Here is a 26,103-nt window from a genome sequence, read left to right on the forward strand (position 1 = left end):
GTAATGAAAGCATTGTTACATGACTCAATTGCCTACCGCAATCCTGTAGTCTAAGTTCTTGTGCCTCATTAATGAGTTTCATTATCAGTCCTTCGTTCTTTGTGCCAAGTAGACAATTGTACCGTCTCATCATTTCCGCCGCGTAAGCTCAAGTTTCAATGTGACAACTAGTATCATCATTATGCCTTTTGCTATTTTCAAGGAAACAGGTGTTTGGCGTTAATGTTGGACGGTTGCTCGAATTACTAGAACCCTTTAAAAAGGGTGCTCTTTCTTTTGTTCGCATTTCAATTTTGTCACTCTTTCTTTAAACTTCCTCTCCCAATCTTTGCGAACTCTTCCTTTCTAATTTTCTTCTCTCAAAACGCACTGCCAATTGAATCTTTGTTATGGCTAGAAGAGGCAAGTCCATCCAAACGCTTCAGGCTAGCCATCAAAAGAGGGAGACCCCTTCTGCCTTTGAGAAGGCGACAACATACCAGAGGTCGTTTCTTCATTTGGATGATCATTTCCCCATTGAAAGACTAGTTTTCCACAACCTTTCGCAGCCCAAAGGCCATGTCTAGACTTCTCTGAATACAAGGTAAAAGGGAGGCATCAATGCCGGCGCCGAATATATGATGCACTTTTCTGCAAGTCGCGGCGACTTTGTTTGGTAGCCAGTGAAATTTGACAGTCACACCTCGCCTTTTGAGGCGTGGGTAGACTGGGCGTTATCGGTGATGCAGAACATGGCTTTTTCGAAGAGATTGAAACAGTCAGGCATAAATGACGTCATATGCATTTCGACCCGTTTGAAGATTGAGAAGGAGGTTTCCTATCTAATCAGCTTGATGAGCAGGTGGTTCGTTCAGACCCATACATTCATTTTCGCATGGGGCGAGCTGACCATTACCCTTGAGGACGTGCTCATGCTGTTGGGACTTCCAGTCATGGGGAAGTTGGGTAAATTTGACTTGCTCTTGGGCCCTAAGGAGCAAGGGATAGAAAACGCCTTGCTTGAGGCCATGTCTGCTTCTAAGGTGAACCCTTTTGCAGACCCTCATTCAACGGCGACGAAGGTAAAGCGTGCTAACTTCTCCTGATGGGTAAGGTATTTTTAGGGCTTGGTGGTCTCCTTGGATTTTGTCTAAGGCACGGCACATGACTCAATGTTCATTCTTGAAGCCTTTATTGCTTATTGGCTTTCACGCCACGTTTTTGAGTATAAAACCCACGAAAGGGTTCACCTTTTCTGTTTTTCCTCTCGCCATCAAGATTGCGAAGGGACTACGTTTTCCAGTAGGCATGCTCATTCTGGGTAACTTGTATTGTTACTTGGACACCTTTGAAGTTGACATGAAGGTCTCAAATGGTGGTTGCGCCATTTCAACATACATTCACACTAATTTTCTTCAAGTCTAGGTGTTGGAGCATTTCAACGCCTGCGCTCCGCGCCCTATGGCTTTCAACGTCATGTTTCGAGCTAGCGATGTCCTGAAAGATGACAGGACTGCATCAGCAAACACCCTTTCTGACTCGCTTCATATTCGGCAATGGTGTGGTCCTAAGCCCACAATAGACCAAATCGACATGATGGATTCTTCTAGAGCATGATCTTTAGGCCTTACATGGATGTCCCGACAGGCGCTTCCCAGATCCTTACGTACACCCTTCAGGATGGCCTCACCCTAGACTTGAACAATAGGGTGGCCACCACGAAGGGGTAAATGGTTTGTCTCCACCTTAGGTTGGGTGGTGAGTTTTCTATGGGGGCGTTAGGGCGTCCAAATGTATAACATTGACCGTTGCGCCCACTAATGTTCATTCGACCAGTTTCCTCCCTACAAGCCTCGTGCCAAGCCTCATTCTACAAAAGCCTTAGATCATTTCATCCTGGACGGCAATGAGAAATGAATATGCCCTAGTAAATCAGTTTTTCCCTTCTTTTCTGGAAAACGCACATTTTTCATGTCTCTCGAGGCTTAGTCATTTTGGGGCAACACGTTGGATAAATTCTTCCTGTTCTTAGCCTCGCCCCCAACTCCCTTCAACCTAGTCAATAATGAAGTGATAGTTGAGAGTCCTCGTCTGAAGAAAACCCCTCCTTTGCAATATGAGAGCACCTATAACAAATCAAGTCATGAGGACACGGATACCAACGTCCCCTCTGCTCCCAAACAGCTAGCGGAGTAAATAATTCAACTCTGAGGCCTTTGACGGCCTCAACACGCCCTCAAGGGCTTTTGGGCTAACGAAAAAGGGGTCAACAAGGTCCTCCCTTAAAAAGGAAGGCGTCCAACAAGCCCCTTCCTCTAAGAAAATTGCCAGGTAGACCGACAAACCCCCTTCTCTTCCAAACGTGCCTTGTCTGAAGTCAAGCATGACGTATTGGCTTGTAAGGCGCGTCTGTTGGAGGCTGGGAATCAAGTAAGCCAACCCCAAGAAGAGGAGAAGGATATCAATGATGCTTTTGCTGGAACGCATCCTACTACTACCCAAGACAAGGCTTTCCTTCTTGATGGGCTTTTTTAGGATAGTAGGTCGTGAATATGCCCCCTTTTTGTGTTCTTTTTTGTCTTGTAATGATGGCGTGACCCTTCTGGCTCCCTTGTAAAAAAAAAAACCTTTATTAAAGAATGATACATTATTGTTGTTTAGCATTTGTGGTTTCATTTCGCTCTCTTTTTTTGTTCTATGATAGAAATTATGATAAAAGCATCCCATGCACTATAATGTTATGCAAATGTGATAAAATAAAGTGAACTCATTCAATTGATTGGATAGAAAGTTTACAATCTGAGAAGTAAAGGAAACACCCTAGCTAACATAGGCTTTGAGCCATTTCCCATTGATTGGTTCTTTTACACTCTCCCCCTTGTTGTCTTCAAGTAATAATAACCACTTTTGCCCATCTTTTCTATCACGTACGGTCCCTCCGAGTTCGAAGCGAACTTTGGCCCCGATAGTCCCTTTCTCACATGCATGCGTGTTTACCATACTAGGTCACCTTTCGAGAACACTCGTGGTCGCACGATTGATTATATGCACGTGCCATGCGCCGTTTGTAGGTGTCCGCTCTTGTCTCGACCAGTGCCTTTCTTTCGTCCAGCGCTTCCAATTCGGCCAACCTTTCTAGCGTGCATTCATCTTCGCAAATGCGGCTGGCCATGGAGATTTTGGGTGATTGTATTTTGATCTCAATCGGGAGTACAACCTCCGCTCCATAAACAAGTAAAAATGGGTAGACCTATGTGGCGCTTCTTGGTACCGTACGGTAAGCCCAAAGCACCATGGGCGGTTTGTCATGCCACACCAAGCGGGGAACGTAAACCGCACGGGTTAAGATTTTGAGAAGAGTTTTGTTGGTAGCCTCTGCTTGTCCGTTACTTTGTGGATAGTATGGGGTCGACCTTACATGATATATTCCATATTCGACCAAGAAACCCTTCACATAACGGTTAACAAACGACATGCCATTATCTAATATTTACTCCCTTAGGAAGCCAAATCTGCAAATGATATATTCGTTCATAAAGCTCACAATGGCCGGTCCAGTTGCTTTCTACAAAGGAATGGCCTCGACCTATTTTGTGAAAAGTTATGTGGTCGCGACTATCCAGATATGGCCCTTTGAAGACTTTGGATTGATAGACCAATCAAGTCTAACCCCCAACTATGGAATGGCCATGGCGTTTCAACATAGGGGAGAGACGTTGCCGACGAGTGAATCAAGTTCCCATGTACTTGACATTGAATGCATCTTTGTACGAATGCAGCTAAGTCATTTTCCATCATGGGCCAATAGTATCTAATCTCTATCATTCATCGGAAGAGTTTGTATTTGCCTTGATGTTCTCTGAAGTCCCTCATATGCACGTCTCACATCACCCTCGTGGCTTCATCCATATCAAGGCAGCGAAGCATCCTACCATTTATTCCTTTGCAGAACAAGGAACCCTCGATGAGTGCATAGCGTTTAACTGGATGGTGTAGTTTCGTCACTTGTCTGTGGTGTGTTGGTGTTGTTCCATTTCTTAAGAACTCCGTGTAAGGCGTTTGCTAGTCAATCTTGGCGTCGACGGTTAAAACTTCTCTATGGCAGGGCGTCGCTTAACAGTCCTGACACAACTCTTGGACTACACATGCATGGGTTACCATTTCCAGCCAGTAGTAACCTTGCCTTCGCACGTTCTTATGCAATGGAATCTCTGAGCCTTGCCCACAAATGCTACGATGGATCTCCTCCAAAACGTATTCTACTTCCTTTAGCCCCACGCATTTTGCCAGAGTACCATCGGGTTGGTGATGGTATGGTATGGCTTGATATATGACGAACGATTGCAAGTTCTTTTCTCGAATTCCTTTAACTATTTTGAAAGACTACAACTCAATTATTGGTGTCCGTCAGTCGTTTTCCTCTTCTTCTTCAGTTTCAACAGGGGACCACGAATACGGTACTGACCTCTTGCACACTTTGATCCCAGTCTCACCTACCTCAAACAGTAGCTTCGTGGCCAACGTTGCCAAAGCATCAGCGTGTCTATTGGATGCTCGCCCAGTGTGCAGGATAGCTATTGTTGCGAAGAATTTTAGTAACTCTTGTGCACCTACCTTGTATGATGCTAGAGTGATCTCCTTAATGCAAATTCTCATGTCATCTACTTTGCAGTTGGTTCGAGTCCCCTTTGATACCAAGGTGTTTTATCCCCATCGCCTTGGCTAGCAATAACCCTATCAAGAAGGCTTCATATTCGACAATGTTGTTTGTGCAAGTGAAGTCTAGTTTAAATGCCATGGAAGTTGATGTTCCGTCTAGGGCGTTTAGTACAACGCCTGCTCTTCCACCATTCACCGTGAAAGACCCATCAAAATGCAATGTCCACCTTTTCTCTGACAAACTTTCAACCCTCATTATATCTTCCATCCACTCAGTAGGCCCTTCAGTAATGTCCGTCGAAACGTTGTTGTCTTCGGGGAAGGTGGCTAACAGATTTTCCATAGCCTGTCCCTTAACCGCTTTTGGTGGCACACATTGTATGTATTATTCAGACAATGACAACAATCATCTCGCTAGCTTTCGAGAAAGGGTTGGCTTTGATAAGAGGAATTTTATTGGGTCTGATTTTGTGATGAGAACAACCTTATTTGCTAGGAGATAGTGCCTGAGCTTCTAAGTTGCATAAACCAAAGAGTGACAGGTCTTTCCGACTGTCAAATACCGCGACTCAACACCTTTCAAGGTGTGACTAATATAATAAATAGGTTTTTCTATGCCGTCTTAGTCGTCTTGGCAAAGTAGTCCCCCCACGGCTCCCTCTAGGTTGCTCGATAGAGTTTGAAAGGGCGGTTGGTTAGCGATGCTGCCATCGTTGGCATTCGTCCCATTGTTCTTTTTACTGTCGAACACCTCTTAATGCTCTTTTGTCCATAAGAAGATTGTCCCTGTTCTCAAAAGTGTGACAAGGGGTGTAATGGTTTGCGCTAGACCAAGTATGAACCTTCGAATGTATGATATCTTTCCTAAGAAGCTCTTGACTCCACAAATTGTGGATGGCGGTGGAATGTTCAATATTGCTCGTGTCTTCTCTTGATCTACATATACATTATGCCTTCTTACCACTAAACCTAAGAATCTCCCTATTAAAACCCCGAAGGCGCATTTGAACGGGTTCATTTTGAGTTTGTGTTTGCAACACCTTTGGAAGACTTTGCGTAAGATGTTTACATGCTTATGCTTTTGTTTACTTTTGACCACTATGTCGTCGACATAGTCCTTAATTGTTTGTGAAGCATATCTTTGAAAATAGTTGTCATAGCTCTCTCATATGTCACACTAGCATTCTTCAGTCCAAAAGGCAAGACCACATCATAAAAATTTCCTAATGGCATCCTGAACGCTATCTTTTCGGCGTCTTCCTTAGCCATCTGAATCTAATTATAGCCGCAATATCCGTCCATAAATGAGAACATTTCGAGTTCTACTATAGCGTTTACTAACAAATCGATATTTGGTAACAGGAACTCATCTTTCGAGCACAGTTTGTTGAGATCACGAAAGTCTACAAAGCACCTTATCTTCCCACACATTGGCTAACCACGACGAATGTTGAATTGGTTCTATAAATTTGGCAGTTAGCAATTTCCTTACTTCTTCCTCAATCTACACTTGAACCTCTAGTCGGAATCATCTCACAGGTTGTTTGACAGGTTTCTATGTATTGATTGTATGTAGAATGTGAGTCGCTAGCTTCTCATCCAAACTCGGCATCTCCCTGTATTCCCAGGCAAAGATGTCTCCGTAGTCATTTAGTAATGCCACCAACTTCATATTTTCCTCTTCAACAACCTTGCATTGATCATGACAGGGCGCTCTTTGTTGTTCTGTATATAAATCGCCTCTAGCTCATCCACGACACCTTTGACCCCCTCATTTACCCACATCTCCTTGGGGAGTGTCGTTGGCTCTATTTCAACCAGGCAGCTTTCCTTACCTTTGAAAACCAGGAGAGTAAGGCTTCCCTCTACTAAACATCATAATCTATAGGCCATCCTTCCGTTAGGGAGTTCAATTTTTGTGACTATTGAGCCCAATCTATCTTTCGCCAATCACACACGCCCTCTTCTCCTAAGGTCAGCAAGGCTCCTCTTCCCATGTTGGTGAGGCGTGGCTTTTATTTCTCCCGTGCCCTAATCATAGAAGGCAGTCTCTAACAAATTTGCTTCATTATAAGCGAAGGGGTTCACGGAGGCATTGATGGTGACCATTGTCACCTTGACACACGCCTTTACGCAAGGATGGTACGTGGAATCGACTGCTTGATGCTAGTATAACCATGGCCATCATAACAAGTAGTCGGACGCGAGTGTCTTCTTCTTTCACCGGAAGGTCCTCCTTGGCGAAACCACGTTAGCTAATGGCATTTTGTTTGACTACAAGGCCATAGCCACTACCACTTCGTGAGGTACATCTTCTTGGTGGGAGAGTATTGCAAGTGTTATGGCTGCCTTGCACCTTTTTGCTTGGGAGAATCCTAGATTGTCGAACATTCTCCTTATGACTTCAATAAGCTACAAGTGTTCAGCCACCGCTGTGTAATCTTCTTCCATGGACACATCTTTAGGGTCATGCATGACCACTGCGATCTTTGCCTGCGCCGCTTGTGTCCCTCTATGGCGTGGTGCTTCTTTTATCATGGGTCCTTTTGGCAATAACAGTTCCCTACTCACCAATTTCTCCGCAAAAATATGACGCAGGACATGACATTCGCCAGTTGGGGGCCCCACAATTCGGTGATAGCAACAAAAGCATGAATGATGTTCCTTTCTCATTGATGGTTCATGCCTTGGTGAAGGTAATTGGATAACATTTTCGCGTACCCACGCCTCCAACAACTCTTCTACATCCTCCATACTGCATGGGTAATCAGGAGATGGCTCATCCTAGTGTGTGAATTGTCGTTTTTCTCCCTAGTTCATGCTCTGGTCTCCCCTGCGTATGGCTTCGTAAGCCACAAACGCCAAGGGTGCACCTCGAGGCGGAAGACGTTCTAACCTCCACCCTTTTCTATCAGTACGCTCTGTCATTGTGGCAGCAAGCAATCATGGGTATGGTCACAACACTGTGTTTTGTGACGTCATATAGCTCCATAAATCTAAGGATGCGTAAGTTTTTCAAATGTGCCCTTTAAATGGGCACCATTCCGATTATGCACATGTCAACAAAACGCCTTTCTACTACGGGATCATGGCACTCAGTCACAGCAATTCTAAAACATCTTACGAAATTGATCAAAATTTCCTTCTCTCCTTGTCTTATCTGCTCAAATCTGCCATGACTTGCTCCTCTACAACGAAAAAATTTCGGTGAAATGTGTCCAGCATTTGTTTGCATGATACGATCAATCCTAGCTTCAAATTATTGTACCACATGTAGGCCCTTCCAATCAAAGATTTAGAAAAGTCTCTCAAACATAAACGTTGATAGGTTTCATGCTCTCCCATCACCTCTAGGAAACGGGCCACGTGTTCAAGGCATTCCCTTTACCTCCATAGGAAGGTAGCGTCAGGGTGGTATATCCCTTCACGTATGGTGGTTGTTAGAGCTCTATTGGGTAGGGGGGACGCAACTCATACAAACAGTCTTCTGGCTCCTTAGTCAAGATCTTCGAGAGCTCTTCTGCCGTTACTTATCGCTCTACTGACTGCCAACTAGGATCCAACGATGTGGGTAATGGTGCCACTCGTGGTGTTTCAATGTGCTCTTCCCAGCGGAGGCTTTGGTGGAGGTCTACCGCTGTGGAGGAGGACCCACCTCACGACTCTAAAAATTCTCTTAGCGGTGGTGTTTTTCTTCTCTTTGATTCTTGCATCACCTGTAGTATGTCTTTGTTAGTTTGGACCCACATTCTTCATTGTTTTGACAAAAGAAACCATAACGGATGCTATCCCAACGATATCCAGGATCATGGCCACAGCAGCTGCCGACAACACCCTTTCCTCTTCTTCGATTACACATTCGTTCTGAGATCGCTAAACTCAACTCCTTGTGGTTCTCATATTTGCGGAGGTTTTCTAATCCCCAGTGAAGTCACCAAAATGTAATAGTGGATAAGGTGAGAAGGACAAAATTACAATTTTCCTTTATATATTGCCAAGGTTAGGGATCCCAACGCCAGGTGTCCTCCATTATTGCCCGTTATAATATTCCTTCACGTTCTGTCGTACTGATTCTATTGCCTCCTCAATCTTCTCTGATGCCCAACGTCAATGCACCACCTGGTCGATGTGCTCTCCCTATGACACATCACGTGATGTTGTAGGCTCATGCACGTGACGTTGCCTACCTATAAACCCTTCTAAAAGCTTCTTTTATGTCCGCTACACTTGGCATCCAGTTTCTTCCGACCATATGGCACTATGTTGCATCATCCAATCTCATGGCGCCACGTCTGTGTTACTTGGCAACTTCGGACATGTCAACTATCCTTTATCATAGGACAAATATCCCCATCAACAAAAACAAAACCATTATTAGAACCCAATAACTAAAATAATATAAAGAATAAAACTGAAATATGGCTCAAACAGGATAGGCCCATGATATATGATGTCCCCATCATTTTCTATTTTTGAAGTATACTTAATCTACTTACATTAAGCCAAATTTAATGGATGAACACATTTTAGTTGGCAAGAAAAGAGAGAGAATTGTTAAAAATTAAGAAAACTGTTAATAGGAACTAAGAAATTATGGCATAGAGTGGATGGATACAGTTACCATGGGCATATTGAAGTATCCAAGTCTAATAGCTTTAGATACATCTTCTAAGTCTGGGTTCCAGTCTTCAATGTTGTGGGGATCTACAGTCCCTCCCAAGCATTCTTTATTTGGACAGCTGCTTGGTACACTATTTTAACCATGGGATTATTCAACAAACCATAAAAAATTGGTGGACTTTTACCCCGTATGAAGCTTCTTATTTTCCTTAATTTGGGACAAATTGGATCTTGCAAACATCAACCATGGATGCCTTTCGAAGTTGGTTCACTTTAGCTTCAGGTTCTAGAGGTTGGATGCTTTGGAAATCCTCCTAATTGCTCACTCTGTTAGGGATTCAGGAAGACTGTTGGAAAAGAAAAGAGGACAAGGCTCAAAAGTCTATGATAACAAGACACTTTAGAGGGTCCTTGTTCGAAGAGTTGTACTTCTTGGGATCTCATTGAGTATGAGGGAGCATAGCTTTTAGAGATTAGCTTTACTCTTGTATCCTTTGTAGCTCACCTCAACCTCCAAGGATTGTTCTATCCTTTGTCATTTGCTATCTAATAAATTTAAACTCATGGAAAAGATTCAAAATGTGATGAACCGGCCTTATGGCTTTTGTAGATTAGGTCTTAAGTGCATGTAGAGGAAAGCTCAAATGTTGAAAATAACAATAGAGATCACTCAAGAAATTATATGGATGATGGATGATGGATGAGACACAACAGAGAAAATTGTGTGCAAGGAAACCAAAATATTAACAGAACTATTTTTCAACATTAAGCCTAACAGATTTTAGTTTTTATTATTATCATTTTCATTTTTTTTAACAGTAAGCTGAGAAGAAAGCCTACCCACCTCGTATTTTCTACGTAGAACTTCAACTTATTGAGATATAGAACCAAGACCAACTTAATGGATTCCTGATAGATTCTTACAAGATAATTTTCTTGGCTTAAAGCTTATAAAATCTGTGTAACTTGCAACATTGGAGAAGAATTTGGAACTTTAGTCGAAGTGTTGATACATTTTCCAAATTCATTAGAACTGTCATCCAAGTGTCTTGTGTGTCAATATAAATCATTTTGAGGGTTGCTTCAGCTTGACAGGCATTGTAAAATGAGTCAAATTCATTAACATGGATCTTATAATGAAGATACAGCTCTACATAGAATTGAATGGGGACAAAAAGGAATTATGTTGCAACAATTTTGTAGCATAAAGCATAGATGGTGATCAAATGAACAAGTCAGATATAGTTGTTTTCAGCATTTGATTGACAAGCCGAGGGATAGAAGAATAAAGTTGTGGATCTAAGGTGTCTAGCTAGTGAGATATGATGCTTATTAAAGGTAATTTATATTTGCAAGAAATACATGTAAATATAAAGAAAAAAATCACCTGATACATTTCCTATGGAGGCAATAGATTCCACAAATATGTCCAAAGCAGGGAATGGTGATTTCCCCATAAAATATGTTGTTGGCACATCACTCGTGCAAGCATACAATGCAAGTCTATCTGGGGCATTGAAATGCCGTTTATAGTCACATTTAAGCTGCATTAAGAAATGGTTTCAAATGTTGTAAAGATCAGGACAACAACATATAAGCTTTTTCCATATATATGATGATCTTTTAGCATTGTTTCAGCCCAGAATTCAAACATAAAAGTCCTTAGGAGTTAGGACCCAATAAAAAAGAAAAAATGTTTAAAAGTTATACTCAAAAATTACAAATAATTTACAGGGAAGCTTGAAGATGAAAAAGAAAATTTGTACAAGAGAACAAAACTACCTCAGAATCAAAGCACAATGTCTTCATACAATCTACATCCATTTTGCAAATTAGAAGCTTCTGGCAATCTTCATCCATTTTGCAGATTAAAGAATCCATGAACATTTCTTCTTCAGACTTTAAATCAGTGAAAGTGATCATCAGACGACAATTGAAAACAAAAATAGAGGGCTCTCTATCTAGAAAAATGTATCATAGGGTCCATAAATATAGAATGACAATCAGCAATATTTTCCATGTGTTTGGATGGAGGACGAAAAGCAGTTGCATACCATGTTCTTACATCTGAAACGCCCACTCGGTAGAAGAATTGAATTCTTCCCTGCCTTCGAGGATAGAGCAAGACGAAAACAACGATTTCGAGAATAGACAGCAGTGTCAACAAAAAGTTGAGCTGGGATTTCATGAGAGCTTGAACCTTTTATAACAAACAATTTATCAAATCTTTGATCACTCTCCTGTGCACTACAAATCCGTGAGCATATCTGGTTATATGTCACCAAACAGATGCAACCAGTGTTGGCTTAAGATTGTTTAAATGTAATGGGAAAAAAAATTGCAATACGTAAAACAGGAAATGCAGAGCTTCAAAACTAATATAGGTAGCACACATCTAAGACCAGAAGCCAGAACACACGAAACTCATTGATGAAATGAGCATTGTAAGAAGCAATCAAACTTCACTAAAGATTGGTGTTAACCAACCAATTAACTCCAAAAGACCGATCTGTTGGAGAGGGAGAGAACTATGAATATAAGAAGATCACAGGGCTTGATTAGGGTGAGAACTATGAATATAAGAGGATCATAGGGCTTAAGTAGGGGGAGAACTATGAATATAAGAGGGCCACAGGGCTTAACTAGGGTATGACACACCCGAGAGTGGAGGAAAATATACACTCAACATTCCCCTCCACCCATAAGGGTGGAAAGATTCGAACCCTTTACCTATACGAACCTAGCCCTCTGATACCATGTTGACCAACCAACTACTCCAAAAGACCAATCTGTTGGAGAGGGGGAGAACTATGAATATAAGAGGATCACAAAGCTTAACTGGGCTAAGACGCACCCGAGAGTGGAGGAATATATACACTCAACAATTGGAATGATTAATTTCATTACATAGAAAGAAAATATAAGAAGCTACCCCTCCCTTCAGTATAACAAGAAGACACGCATTTCGAAATTTATTCATTAACAATCAACAATTTAGACATCGCTTCTATGATCCAATAAGGCATACCTCGGCAACAAATGCACCAGCATGTAAGTTGTCCATGAAGGCAGTTTCTGGTATGCGGATGATCAAATGACGTGAAAATTTTTCTGCAAAAAAGTTAAGAGATGAAGTAACAGATTTAGCATCAATAGCAAAGCAGCAATAAATGATACTTCTCAGTTTTGTAGCAATAATGGAATATAAAAGGTGCAACATATTCTAGGAGAAAATTTTGTGTATCCCTAATGACAAGTATTTTAAAATGTTCCCTGAAGACGTGTTGCCTTCTTTATAGTCAGCCTACTATGAATGACGCAACAAAGCTGATGAAATATGCACTATTCCCCATCTATACTTCGGCTATATATAGACCAACAAATTCCAACTTTATCATGGTCTCAGAGGGAGACTTTCTCTCCTCCACGTCACCCAGTTCATATCCCCACGTGCTTTGACCTAGTCCGGCCCACACATGTCGGGCCGTGTTGAGTTTAGTCCCACATCAGACACTCATTGCCTTGTCTCTCTCCTTATAAGCTCCTAGGTCCAACTCAAAACCAATTGACAATGAATGGAGAGGCCCAGGAGCTTATAAGGAGAGAAACAAGCCAATGAATGGAGAGGCCCAGGAGCTTATAAGGAGAAAAACAAGCCAATGAGTATCAGATGTGGGACTAAACTCAACACGCCCCCACAAGTGTGGGCCGGACTGGGCCAAAGCACATGGAGATATGAACTAGGTGACGTAGAGGAAAGAAAGGCCCACCCTGATATCATGATAAATTTGGGGGTCCAACAAAAAACCAATTGGTAATGAGTGGATAAGCCCAGGAGCTTATAAGGAGAGAGACAAGGCAATGAGTGTCCGATGTGGGACTAGACTCAACAGCAATTATAAGTCTCTTCTTAAGGTAACTATAAAAATCACTCTCTTAAACTCAGCATAATCTACAAAAGAACTTCTATGCAGCCTTGGACATATTGTCTGTTCAACAGTCCTCACCTCAATTGTTTGGGCTCCAAAATCCCGTCCAATGTGGCCTTCTTCAATTGGTTCATCTCTTTAGATAAACTCATTATTGACTACTTAATTAACTGTAAAAAGATTATTATTGATTTTGTTCAATTTGCAAATCTATTGTTAAACGATTAATCATCTTCTTAATCATTATGTTGTTGAAAGAGTCGAGTTGGTAACCTTCTTTCGCAAGTTTGTTGTTTGTTGGGGCCTTTGAAAAGAATGTAACATGAGAGTCGTTGAAGGAAAGGAGGTTAAGATCTAGTCTATTGTATTAAATATTAAAAACTTCTATTTTTCTTCGGTCAAGTCATTTATTTTGAAGAATTTGTCTTCATATGGGATCATATCTTTCTTTGTGCCCAATGTGTGTTCTAGGTAGATCCTCTTGAACTCCAAGTATCTTTCTATTTCTTGCATTTTTTAATGAAATCATGTAACTAACAAGAAAAACCCCACAATATAGTTATGCCAAAGAGTACTAGAAAAAAAAAATATTTAGTTGCTAAATCACATGAAAACTTCAAATATGCAAGAAGATTAGATAAGAAACACAAGGATAGTGTATCAAAACCGGTAGTAGAAGTACCAGACCTTCTGTAGATGAATCAAGCTCAACTACCCAATCTTGGTTTCCTTGTAAAGAGTATTTGTCAAGTAAGGCATCTAAAATGACTGATATCAAAATATCAACCATTTCATCTCCATGTTTGTCTACATTGACCCTCTTATTGAATTCCAGATCAAAATATAAGTGGCAAGGTAAACCCTGGAGAAAATACACTAGGACTCAAAATCGCAAATAAAGAAACAAAGTTAAAGGGCCAACTAATTTATTGAACAAACAAAATGACCATTAGTAAAACACCTGTTCTCAAGATCAAAGAATGATATAAAGAATCATAAAGTCAATAAATTTCATGAAGAAAAGGTCTAATCATATTCTAAAAGGTTCAAAAGATCATATAGAAAGATGTAACCATCGACACTCATCATTATGTTGTGAGGTATCTATATCATTATCGAGATTTTTAAGAGGTTTGCTTCGTTGTTTGTGGCTCTTAGGGTTGAGTATCAACTTGTCCAACAGAAAACTCATTGGAGCGGGTGATGTAGATAATATCAACTTGCCCGCTATTTGTGGAGCTGAAACATTGGGAATTCCCCACCACTTATAGGGTCATCCCCTTAGGTGCTAGTCATCATCTTAAAACCATCTGGGACCTTCTCATTGAAAGAGTCGATAGGCATTAGCCTCTTAGAAATCTCATGACAAATCCAGAGGAGGTAAAAAGGCATTTTGATCGGAAGTATTCTCTCTGAATTGTCAATTTAGTTTGTGCTTTTTTTCTCTATTATGATATCATTAAGGCCTTGAAAACTTCTTTTGGAATGATTTCGGTCAAAAATTATTGTTCACCAAGATATCTTTAGAAATGAATAGTGATCTCCACCTAAATATATACAAAAAGAAATTTCCAATTAAATAACTTGCACTTTATACCTGAAATTTGATTATTTCGGTTGAAACTATTGTTCATCGAGATATCTTGCAAAATGAATAATGATTACCACCAAAATATATATATATAAAAGGAAATTATCTTTCGGGTTGAATCTTATGTGAATGAAAATGTTTAATATATTTAAAGGGAATATGTCAAAATTTAATACTATGGTAGACAGGTATCTCAAATGTCTCCCTTGACTTTGGGAAGATGTTGAGATTCACATAAAGAGAACATATAGTTATATTGAAAAAGAATGGTTGGTGGCACCTCTCCTATTAAGATGTTCCTATTATTTTTTCCCTATGAAAAAGGAAATGTCAGTCAATACAAGATATCATGTTTTGTGATAAGGGGGTAATTTCTTGGGATTTGAGTATGAATATCAAAAGGATTTGTTAAAATGGATGTCATACTTCCCCTCTAGATGCTGATACGTGGTCATGGTGAATCATGTAGTCACCACTTAATCCATTGCCAACAACCCTATTCCATTTGGGTTTTTTTTTTCCTTTTTGCTCCTCTAGGATCTGTTGGGTCTTCTGAAGGTCGATCTAAGAGCTATTTAGTAATTAGTTCACCAGAAAACACATGATTTGAGAATCTTACCTTTTCTGGTCATTAGGGTCCTTCGAAAGAAAGGCAACAAAGTTTTAGAAGTTAGAAAACAGAGGAAGTTTTACCCAAATAGTTACTCTTAGTATTGAAGTATTTTTTTAATAAATTGTCTAATCTATTTTGGGACAAGAGGTTATTTTTCTTTTAAGATTTCTTTCCAAAGGGATGTCATTATTAATGAGGTTGTCAATGGACCAAGACCTACCCCGATCCTCCATAGACTAGAATCGGATGGTAAAAGTAGGCCCATTATGCGTTCAAGGCGGGACAAGGCCAAGCCCATTTAGTAGGAAGGCCAATCTCTCTACCAGGTAAGTTATTTCTCAAAAAAGTAGTGCACATGATGGGCAAAGCATACAAGGAGGGTAGCTGAAAGTAGGGGTGAACACTAGATTGGGTAAATCCGAGAACCGAACCAATCCGAAGCCTTTTGGATTGGATTGGTTCGGATTGAGCATGGCTTGGTTCTGGTGCAGATTGTAAAAAAAAAATCCGATTGATTTGGTTCAATTTCGGATTAGGGGTATAATAGAACCAAACCAATCTGAGAACTGAACTAATCCAATATATATATATATATATTGTACTAATTTTTATATGATTTAACAATAGATTTTAAAAAAATAACGATTTTCTCTTAATGAATTTCAACTTCCTTTCTATTTCATTTTATGAGTGTTTTGTGTCACACTCATATTTGAATATGATTGTAATATTTTTTTTTTTTCCCTTTTCATTAATTACGGATCTTTGAATTATAAGAATTTCTCTATCGGATCACTCCCCCACTTGAAATATCCATGAAATTTTCATTTTTTTTAAATAAATTCCAGTAAGTTTTGGTGCATAGGTAGATCGATGTAAGATCAAACTAAGGGTTTGTTATTTTTGTGTTATGTGTAATGTTTTGTTTACATTGAAATAATAAGTATGTCGATACTTTGTTTATGCGTGATACTTTGTTTAATATTTATTTTGCTTAGTTTTAAGTTTTAGGAATTTTAATTTTACTACTGAAAATAATAAGTATGAGAACCAAGATCCGATCCAAACCAATCCGAACCAAGGTTGGTTTGGATTGGTTCGGTTCTATAGGGTAATTGGATTGGTTCGGTTCCAAATTTGTAGAACCGATCATGTTTAGTTCAGTTCCAATTTTGCCAAAATCCGAACCAATCCGAACCATGTGCACCCCTAGCTGAAAGTGCCAGCTTGCTAATTTTTAAAGTTGGTGGATGTTGATAGAACAACCAGTTATTGCTTTGGCATAACAAGCTAGGCCATCTTACAATGTCTATTTGAAGCAAGTGTTTCCTGTTTTCTAGTCTCTTTCAATTAATGAATTCCATTGCAAAAGGTGTGAATTGGCTAAACATTGTCATACTGTTTTTCCGATTAGTGAGAATTTAAAAAAAGTTATGCTTCAACTTATTCATTATGATGTTTGGGGACCATTCCCAGTTTCCTCTCAACTTGGCTTCCACTATTTTGTGACTTTGATTAATAATTGCAATGGATGCATTGGGATATATCACATGCTGACCAAAAATGAAGTATTTTCCATCGTTAAGACCTTTCATAAAATGGTTTGTACCCAGTTTGATAAAAAAATTAAAATTCTTGGGTTAGGATAATGGGGGTGAATATATGAATGGTGGTCTGTGGTCATATTTTCTTGAGCATGGGATTGTTCATTGAACTTCTTGTCCTTCTACTCCTCAACAAAATGGGAAAACTGGGAAAAAAATTTGACACCTTCTTGAGGTTGACCATGCACTTCTCTTTGGAATGCAGGTTCGTCAAATATTTTGGTCTAAGTCTTATCTTGCTTACATCCTACCTTATCAATTGTATACCCACTCGTCTTCTTTGATTTCCGACCCTCTTATTTCTTCGAAGTCCTGATTGTCCTACTTTTGTTGCATCGCCTAAAATCTTAAGATGTGTCTATTATGTGAGGATCCATGAAGCTCTCACCACGTTTTTACGGAACATTCAAAATTGTTGAAAGAATAGGTAAAGTGGCCTTTAGGTTGGACTTGACTACCGGATCCAAAATACAACTGGTATTTCACATCTCGTCTTAAAAAGAAGATGGGCAAACAAGAAATTTTAGTGCAAGATCTGCTGAAATTCTCAGATGAAGGAGTCCTTCAAATCGTGCCAACAACCATATTAGATCAGAGGTAAATTCAAAGGCACAATCAAGAGGTTACATAAGTACTTGTTCAATGGAGTCATTTACCCAAGGAAGATGCAAGATGGGAGGACAAGCACCAAATCCAAACCCAATTTCCAGATTTCCAACCTTGAGGACAAGGTTGTTTTTATGGGAGTGGGAATGATTAGAACAAGTCTCTTAATGGGCACGTGGCTGTGACTGAGTCAATGAGCTGAATAGGTAGGAGACAGATCAGACTCTGATTTGAATTCCTTATCATAGTTTACTTAATCAGGATAAGTATCTCTAGTATTCTGTTTGCTTGTAATCCTCCTAGAATAAAGGTAACACTTGGTTAACCTTATTTGGAGAGTAGTTTAAATAAGGATGATGGCATGGATGAGAAAGTAGAAAAAGAATTATTAAATAATACCAATTTTGTCTATTCTATGGATGATTCCTTTTATCCTCTCTATCCTTGTCCTCTTTGATTTTACCAGTAGTCATATCATATCTCCTATTATTGACAAGGATAGTTCTACTACTCAGGTAAAGGTATATACGAGAAGGGAGAGAATGCAAGTCACTGATCCAACACCACCCAGTCTTCCCTCAGATCCAGATCACGGTAGTATTCTCTCATATCAAATCAAGGAATACCTCCCGCTTTCCTAACCATTGATTATGGCAATTCTGTTAATGAGAATTTGTGTGTTGCTCTCCATAAGGATATATGTACATCTACAAACAACCTATATCAAATTTTAACGCACATAATTATTTGCTTTTGTCCTATCAAAACTTTATTACTGCCTTGTCCTTTGTTTCCTTGCCATCCAATGTTGAATTTTCCCATACTCCTCTACAATGGAAAGAAGCTATGATGGAAGATATACGAGCACTTAAAAAATGGGACTTGGGAACTTGTCTCTCTATCTTGAGAAAAGAAATCCCTGGATTGTAAGTACGTCTATATAGTGAAGCAGAAGGTTGATGGTTCTATTGACAAGTACAAGGAAAGAGTAGTCGCTAAAGGGTTTACTCAAACCTACAGGATAGAATACCAGGAGACTTTTGAACTTATTACCAAGATGAACTCAGTACGAGTGCTTCTGTCCTTGGCCACAAACATATCATGGCCTTTACATCAGTTGAAGTTAAGAAAAAAATGCTTCTCTACATGAATTACTTTCCCCAAGTTTGTCCCTCATTCCTGCAAACTAGACCTTGCAAGCGGAATTCCATTCAAGATCCCCATTTCCCAGTCCTTCTACAATGCCAAAATGAGTTTGCCCGATGGCCTGCTCCCACTTGACCCTAATTGACCCAAGATGGAAGAGTTTAATGGGGATTGGGTTGGGTCGATTTGACTTTGAATCTAGGTTTCTTGAAATGCAAGATCTAAAACGAGTCCCCTACTTTGGGCCTTAGCTTCTAATTCATGGCCTATATATATAACATCTGTTGAGCCCCGCAAAAAGTTGGCTCAATAGGCCATCCATCTTTTAGTCACTTTTTCAGAGGTTCACACAATTTTGGATGGCTTTTTTGTTGATGCAATCACCATTTGGAGTATGATTCCAAAGACACTTTGGTTTTTTGACCTATGGCTTTGGGGGAGAACATCCTAATGCCTTTTCCCTTTTGATGTTGCAGATTTGGACCACGTGCCAATCTCCTAGGTAGCCTTCAACCTACTAGTTGCCTTAAGGATCACTAGGTGGCTTTTTTTGAAGAAAATAATGGACTACTGAAGATGACAGTGCTTGAGCAAATCCGGACATAGGCTCCTTGCAACGTGAGACTTGATGTTGATCATATGGTTCTAGATGACTCCATACTGAAGGATTCAAAGGACCTACAGCATCGATACCCATCCTTATCTGCTCCAATTTTTCCTATCCCCTAATGATTTGACATACCAACACATCCCCACGATATGATATGGAAAAGCTGATTTTGAATATTTGAACTTTGAGTCTACTTTATCTTCGAGGTCTGATAACGCCAGGTCCCCTATACTTTTCTTCGTCAACTGGATCGCCTCGTTCATCTACCTTGTTTCTACGAACTTCTCCATATTAATTTTTGGTTCTCCACACTGATAATTACTTTGTATATGGGAGGCCATCACAATTAATAGCAGTACAGTGAGGAACTAAAGCTCTGCATGATGCCACTTTGCTACGTACCGCATCCCACCTTTCAATCTTTCTAGTTCGATCGTTAACCTCAAGAAGGCCCCCAAAGGAAGATCCAACTGAGAAAACAACTCTACTGTCCACAGAAATAAAGGTAGCCCCCAAATTTCAATCCAGGCCTCGTTTTTGAACACCAATTTGACACTAAATTAGATTGGGCCCACCAACTCCTAGAAGACACTTCGAAGTTATGGATTCCAAATTACAGAAATATTCAAAATCAGATTCATTTTTTAATATATATGATGTAGGTGTTGTTTTTTAGGACTTCATTTTCAAATGAGACCTATTCTATAGTAGGCTACCTTTTTAGGATGACCTCCCTATTTAAGAGAATATCCTCACCAAAAATTATGCCTCAACTAATCCCCATGTGAGTCAGACACTCGTAAAATAAATCATATGACAATCATATTAGAAGACGCAACAATATACATACGAAAAAATGATAGAAATCATCACCTCCTGAATAACTTCATAATGATGGCGAAATCTAGAATCCATACTTTTGTACCTGCAACAGCAAGCTAGTACTTGGAAAATCAAGGACCTCAAAATCTGGTCGCCTAGGACAAAATAAAAACTAATTCTGAAGTCAATCGTAAATAATTACGTAACAAATAGTAAAATAAAGTTAAACCTTTGCCAGAAATCCTTATATGTTGAAACAAGAAACCTTCTTTGCCCATTTAAATGATCTTGATAACTGAAAAGACGAGCATGAGGCTGACATCTGGCAAATTCCACTGCCTGATCTTGCTTGGGAAATGTAAACCAAACTTCCTTCCTATAAAATAACCAAGATAAATCTGCTCCCTTGGCATTGAATACAATAATAGGTGTCCAAAAAAGAAGGATAATCCGACAAATGTACAAATTCCCTGACCTCAAATCATTTTCTTCCCTGAGATCACCATGTATTTCATGTAACAATTGCAACAAACGTCTTGGTTTTTTTGCTGGCACACCATTTGGAGATCCATAAAAGACAACTGGAGAAATCTGTCTGCCACTATTGAATTTGACTGCTTTAATTCCCGTTGTACAAAGCTGAAGGAATAATGCTTTAAATTTGGTCAGCAACTAATGTTCCAATAAGATGGAAAGTATGCTAAAGTTGAAGCTCAACATGAAGAACCAAAAGTATTAACACCTTCAAACAAGAAATTCAGAAGTATATGTAAAAAATTAGCAATCACCTTCAGCATTAATGTAATTTTAATTCAGGAGAATTCAAACATTAAGGATGTGTTTGGAAATGGTAGTTGGTGGGAGTTGGAGTTAGAACTCCCACCTTAAAATTCTAATTGGTTGTTTGGTTCACCAATTTCATAGAGTTGCAACTCTAAGAAGGTCCCCATAATATAGAAATCATTCAACTCACTTTCCATTATTTATAATCTAGATTTCTATTAAATAATTATAATTTTTTAATAAAATAAGGTGATTAGAATAGGGCATAAAATGGGTCAGATTTTATCCAGAATCTGATTGATCTGAATCCGAATTTAGTGGGTTTGAACCCTTGGAGTAGATCCAAATAACAAATATGGGTCTAATATGGGTTGATGTCCCTTAGTCCGAGTCAAATCTAGGTCAGATATAGATCCATCCCTATATCCGCCGAGATCCGAATGATATGTTGCTTTGAAAAAAAAATTTTACTTTTCAAAATATCTTTTATCTACTACTTTAATATAACATGAACTCTTAGACAATAAATAAATTATAATAGTAAAATTGAATAATATAGCAAATAGAAAAGAACTATAACATAAAAAAGATGTTGAACAATCCAAAATTATTCGGTCCGAATCAAGTAATTCAGACGGGTCGGATCTGAGACCGGATTTAGTGTAATCAATATGGTTCGGATATGGTTTTAACCAATAAGATCCAAGTTGGATTTGGTTCCGGATTCGAAGAAAAAATTTGGATCAGGATATAGATATACTCAGATCCGACCCGAACCCAACCCATTTTAAGCCCTAGATTAGAATATGTTTCATCACAAAATCAAATTTATTTAAGATAATATATATTTAAATTATCAAAAATTAATTATTTTATCAAAATATACAAAACCTAGCTAACTCGGTCAAATTTTATTGACTATGACAATATTTTTCAAATAATAGAGGAGTCATATCGGATCTCAGTCAAATGCGAACAATTCATCGACTGAATTCCTACGCGAAACCAAACACTGGAGTTTATTTAAGGAGTTAGAATGAACTCCAATTCCCACTCCAACTCCTAATCCAACTAACTACCGCTTCCAAACACACCCTAATTTCCATCAGACTGCATGTAGCACACTGTGTAATGGCCACTCAAGAAACATGGAACCAAATAAAAGCTTTGTAGAGAGACTTACTTTCTCCATGCAGGGCTGCATATCAGCAATATTTTTCTGCATTTGACTTGCTGATGCAGGAGACAAAAATCCAGCACATGCAGCGACTTCTGCTTGTTTCGAACTAACTTTATTTAATTTATTCTGGTTTTGTTTTCTTTCTCTCATTGCCGATTCTGCCATATAACCAAATTATTAACTTCATATGATCAAAATATAAGTATGTGAAAGAAGCAACAGCATCACTAAAACATTAAAACTGGAACAGTAACTCATCCAAGTATGAAACATGATGGACAATTTAGAAGAATATAAAAAAATTCACTTAATTTCAACTCCTTGCACAATCATTATGATCTACCACAATTTCAACTAGGGAAAACTATGGCATGGATATTTTTTTTATTACAAAGGAAGATAACCATTTGACCCTACATGTTGAGTCTCCTCCACCTAGTTTTCATATTCAGCCTACCATAGATGGGTGTCATGAAGGATGTCATACAAAACCTTGAGTTGGTCTTGGGACCTAGGCTATCTCTCAGCTTCTGATCCCTGCCTAGATGAAGAAACGAGTGTCCATAAAGAATCATCAAGTAGGGAGAGGTGCACTTAATATAAGCTAAAACGAGAAGGCAATTAAAATTTGAAGTCAAGAACAATAAAAGCTCATGCGAAGGTTAGACTAAAAGAAACTTTCCCGTCCTGCATATATTAGCAATGCTCTATTCCCAATGCTGACAAGAACACGCGTTGCAACTAGTAGAGTAGATTCCCGAGACCGCTGTCATTCCTGCTGATCTAGCTTCGTATTCTCGCCACTCCGGGGCATAAGATAAGAGCAATCCAGAGGACTCCCAGTTAGATTGTGATCATCTTAACGCCAAATATCTCTTTAGGAAGAAGCCTAGTTTAAGCCCCCACAATTGATTACTAAAGAAAATCGATAGGAAAAATGAAGGGAAGAAAAAGGTGACAACTACTTTTTTTTCTAGGACTGGAAAGGGATAAAGATTTTGAAAGCTCTCACAATAACTATGAGCACTTCTTCTCAACCCCCCTTTTCTTCTCCTCTCTTTTTAATAAAATTATCTTTACTAATCAAAAAAAAATAACTCTAAGCACCAAATGAACAAGTAAAGGAAGAAGACTAAAAAATAGTGAAACGCAGAAAGCCATTTCACCCTAACTATAATGATGGGAAGGCTGTTACAAACAGACACTCATCCGTAAAAATTATGAGACAAAACCGAGAGGTGCAATCATAGCCTCAAAAGACAACCAGGTAACATCATACTATGTGATACTCCTGGGTAAACCAATCAACATGATAGCAGAAGCCAAACCAGCATGAAACTTACGTGAACAAATCTTGAGACTACAACAACGTCCCCATGATCACTCCACCTCGTCAAACACATCTCACCTAGAGATAAGTATAAGTATCTTTTGACTAAATAGATCGATTCATTTCTCATACACCACCAAAATTTCTATTATTAATTATAGGTTAGTACAATCCATGGAATTGAGGCGGGCATCCCAAATAGCATTATTCAAAGATTAAATGTAAGAAGATTATAAATATAGAAAAGACGAGAGGAAGTGGGTATGTGAAGTGAACTAATACTTGTGCTTTTTCTCCCAATTACTTGAGCGTGGAAGATTAATCAGTAGGTACCCCACCAGCAAGGACATCTAGGAAGCATTAAAAGGCATGGTTTTAAATCTCGGTTTGACGTCTCGTCACATTCATTGGCTAGACCAAGTTGTCTCAGATGATCATCCTCACCAAAAACCAGCCTATTTTGAAACTTCTAACCCCATCAAAAGTGGTTTACAAAAAACCATTGTCATAGATGTTGTCACAATTGCTGTCCCATGAATCGTCCCCATCTATAAATAATTATAATTTTTTTATACAATTAGGTACATAATTTTTTTATACAATTAGAATATGATTAGTCATAAGATCATATTTTTATTTCAATAATAAATATTTAAATTAGTAGGTGCTAGCTAGCTAGTTGGTATTGGGTGATGATGATACCAGAGACCTAGGTTCAAATCTCGCCAGCACCAAGTTATTGAACTCATTAAAAATAAGCTTACCAATCCAAAAATAAAAATATTATATTTAAATTATAAAATAAGTATTTTAATCAAAAATACAAAATACCAATTGGATCATATAAGTTTTACTGACTCGGTCGATATTTTCAAAATATAGTCCGAGTCATCTCAGTTGTCCAACAACTTTCTGCATCATTCAAAAACGATATTGAGATGACTAGGGCAAGTCATCTCAGTCTCAGAAAAGATTTAAAACCAAGTTAAAATGATGAATCTCAGTAGTTCATGATCCTAATCTTGAGGTGTATATCACATATCTATACGTAGGGAAGGGGGTAGTGTCACTTCGGATGCTTGAGAAGCATATGATCATAACTTAGAAGCACTTTTAGAGTTTTTTTAAGAATATGTTTACGTGCAAAGAGGGGTATAGTAACTTTCTATCTCATTTATGGGAATAGATTTGTAGGAATAAAAGTGGTTTAGATTAAGGAGCCGTTTCCTTCTTAATAGGAAGTGGGATCTTTTATAATCTTCTGTAATGAGTAGTTTATCTTCATTTTAAGAGATCATTAATGGGTAGTTATCAGTTTTACATGGATCTCTTCTATTTAAATTAGGCAGCTATTGATACGTAGCAAATACGTTTCTCGCTTATCAAATAGAGAAAGAAGAGTAAATTGATAAAGATAAGAAAGGTGATCTAATTCAAGGAAGATTAGACCTCCAAAACTAACCAATTCAAGATAGTTCGTCTCCAAATCTTTTTGCATATTTTTATTCAAAACCACTGCCTAATTTAAATACAAGACTTCCATGTAAAACTGATAACTACCCATTAATGATCTCCAAAACAAAATATCCCACTTCCTATTAAGAGGGAAACGACTCCTTTTTAATCTAAAATATTTTTATTCCCCCAAATCTATTCTCATGAATTATGTAAGAAAAAAACTATACCCCTCCTCCCACATAAACATATTCTAAAATCAACTCTAAAAGTACTTATAAGTTATGATCGTATGCTTCTCAAGCATCCAAAGTTACACCACTCCCTTCCCTACATATAGGCACGTAACAGAATGTAGAAATATTTCCCTAAACTTGTTAATCTATCGAACCTAGGCGCAACAGATCGTTCCCAAGATTAAAATTTCGAACTTAATCATGATTCATGAATGCTAAAGAACCCAATAGAAAAATCAATTATCTTAATTTACCTATTAATTCCTGAAACAAAAGTCAGAGAAAAGTATCTCCATACGATTAGCACAAAACCTAATTGAAATATATAATCAATTAATGTACATTGCATTGCAATCTGAAAATTATCTTAAAAAATGAATAGGTCATCTAAAACAGAAAAGAAATTGGTAATCAAACCCTATTTTTAACTGTTTGGGTATATAGTTTCAATCTTGCCAACATGGAGAAGACGATGAAGAGAGATTGGAGAGCTTACGAGGAGGAGATACGCCACATTTGAAGCACTCGAACAATCGATCAACGTCGTCCATGATCTCTCCTTCTTCTTCTTCTTCTCTCAACGACAAAAAAGTATAAAACCATCAAACCATTCGATGGGTTTAAAAAGAAGGCTTATATTACCACACCAATGTTTACTGATAGAACCCCAAGATATTGTTATTTGAGATTTTTCCCGAAACGTGTGCAACTTTTGGAAAATTTCCGATTCTGGTACACTGGTCATTTTAATTTTTTTGAATGAGTTCGCTGGTAGGAATTTAAAGTGATGATATCGCCTATAAAAAGTAACCATCTTGCTGGGAAAATTAAACAATAAATATCATTGATTTGAAAGTGAGGATCTTGTAAAGGGAAATAATTATGGAATAATCTTATTCGTACACGTGTCTCAGCCGGTCAAGTGGTACCTGACACACAT

At 38.6% G+C, this 26,103-nt stretch overlaps 1 protein-coding gene across 7 annotated transcripts in view; it reads right to left on the bottom strand.

Annotated features, from left to right (window-relative positions):
* Window positions 1-25,820, bottom strand: part of LOC147391096 (DNA primase) — a 59,861-nt gene extending 34,041 nt beyond the window's left edge. For 6 of the 7 annotated variants that reach the window (XM_086457694.1, XM_086457692.1, XM_086457696.1 and 3 more), the window contains exons 1-9: window positions 25,660-25,820; window positions 22,146-22,300; window positions 20,409-20,818; window positions 20,231-20,282; window positions 13,875-14,049; window positions 12,287-12,369; window positions 11,313-11,525; window positions 11,041-11,157; window positions 10,646-10,802 (exon numbers count right to left, since the gene is read on the bottom strand). In XM_086457694.1, coding sequence (XP_086313820.1) covers window positions 10,646-10,802; window positions 11,041-11,157; window positions 11,313-11,525; window positions 12,287-12,369; window positions 13,875-14,049; window positions 20,231-20,282; window positions 20,409-20,818; window positions 22,146-22,300; window positions 25,660-25,714 — 1,417 coding nt within the window. In that variant the 5' untranslated portion in view covers window positions 25,715-25,820. The remainder of the gene's footprint in view (window positions 1-10,645; window positions 10,803-11,040; window positions 11,158-11,312; window positions 11,526-12,286; window positions 12,370-13,874; window positions 14,050-20,230; window positions 20,283-20,408; window positions 20,819-22,145; window positions 22,301-25,659) is intronic. The other variant, XM_086457693.1, reaches the window with a different exon arrangement.
* Window positions 25,821-26,103: the final 283 nt, after the last annotated feature.

Source organism: Akebia trifoliata, chromosome 11, assembly GCF_017979445.1.
Source record: "Akebia trifoliata isolate Shusen 1 chromosome 11, ASM1797944v1, whole genome shotgun sequence".
Taxonomy (NCBI): Eukaryota; Viridiplantae; Streptophyta; class Magnoliopsida; order Ranunculales; family Lardizabalaceae; genus Akebia; species Akebia trifoliata.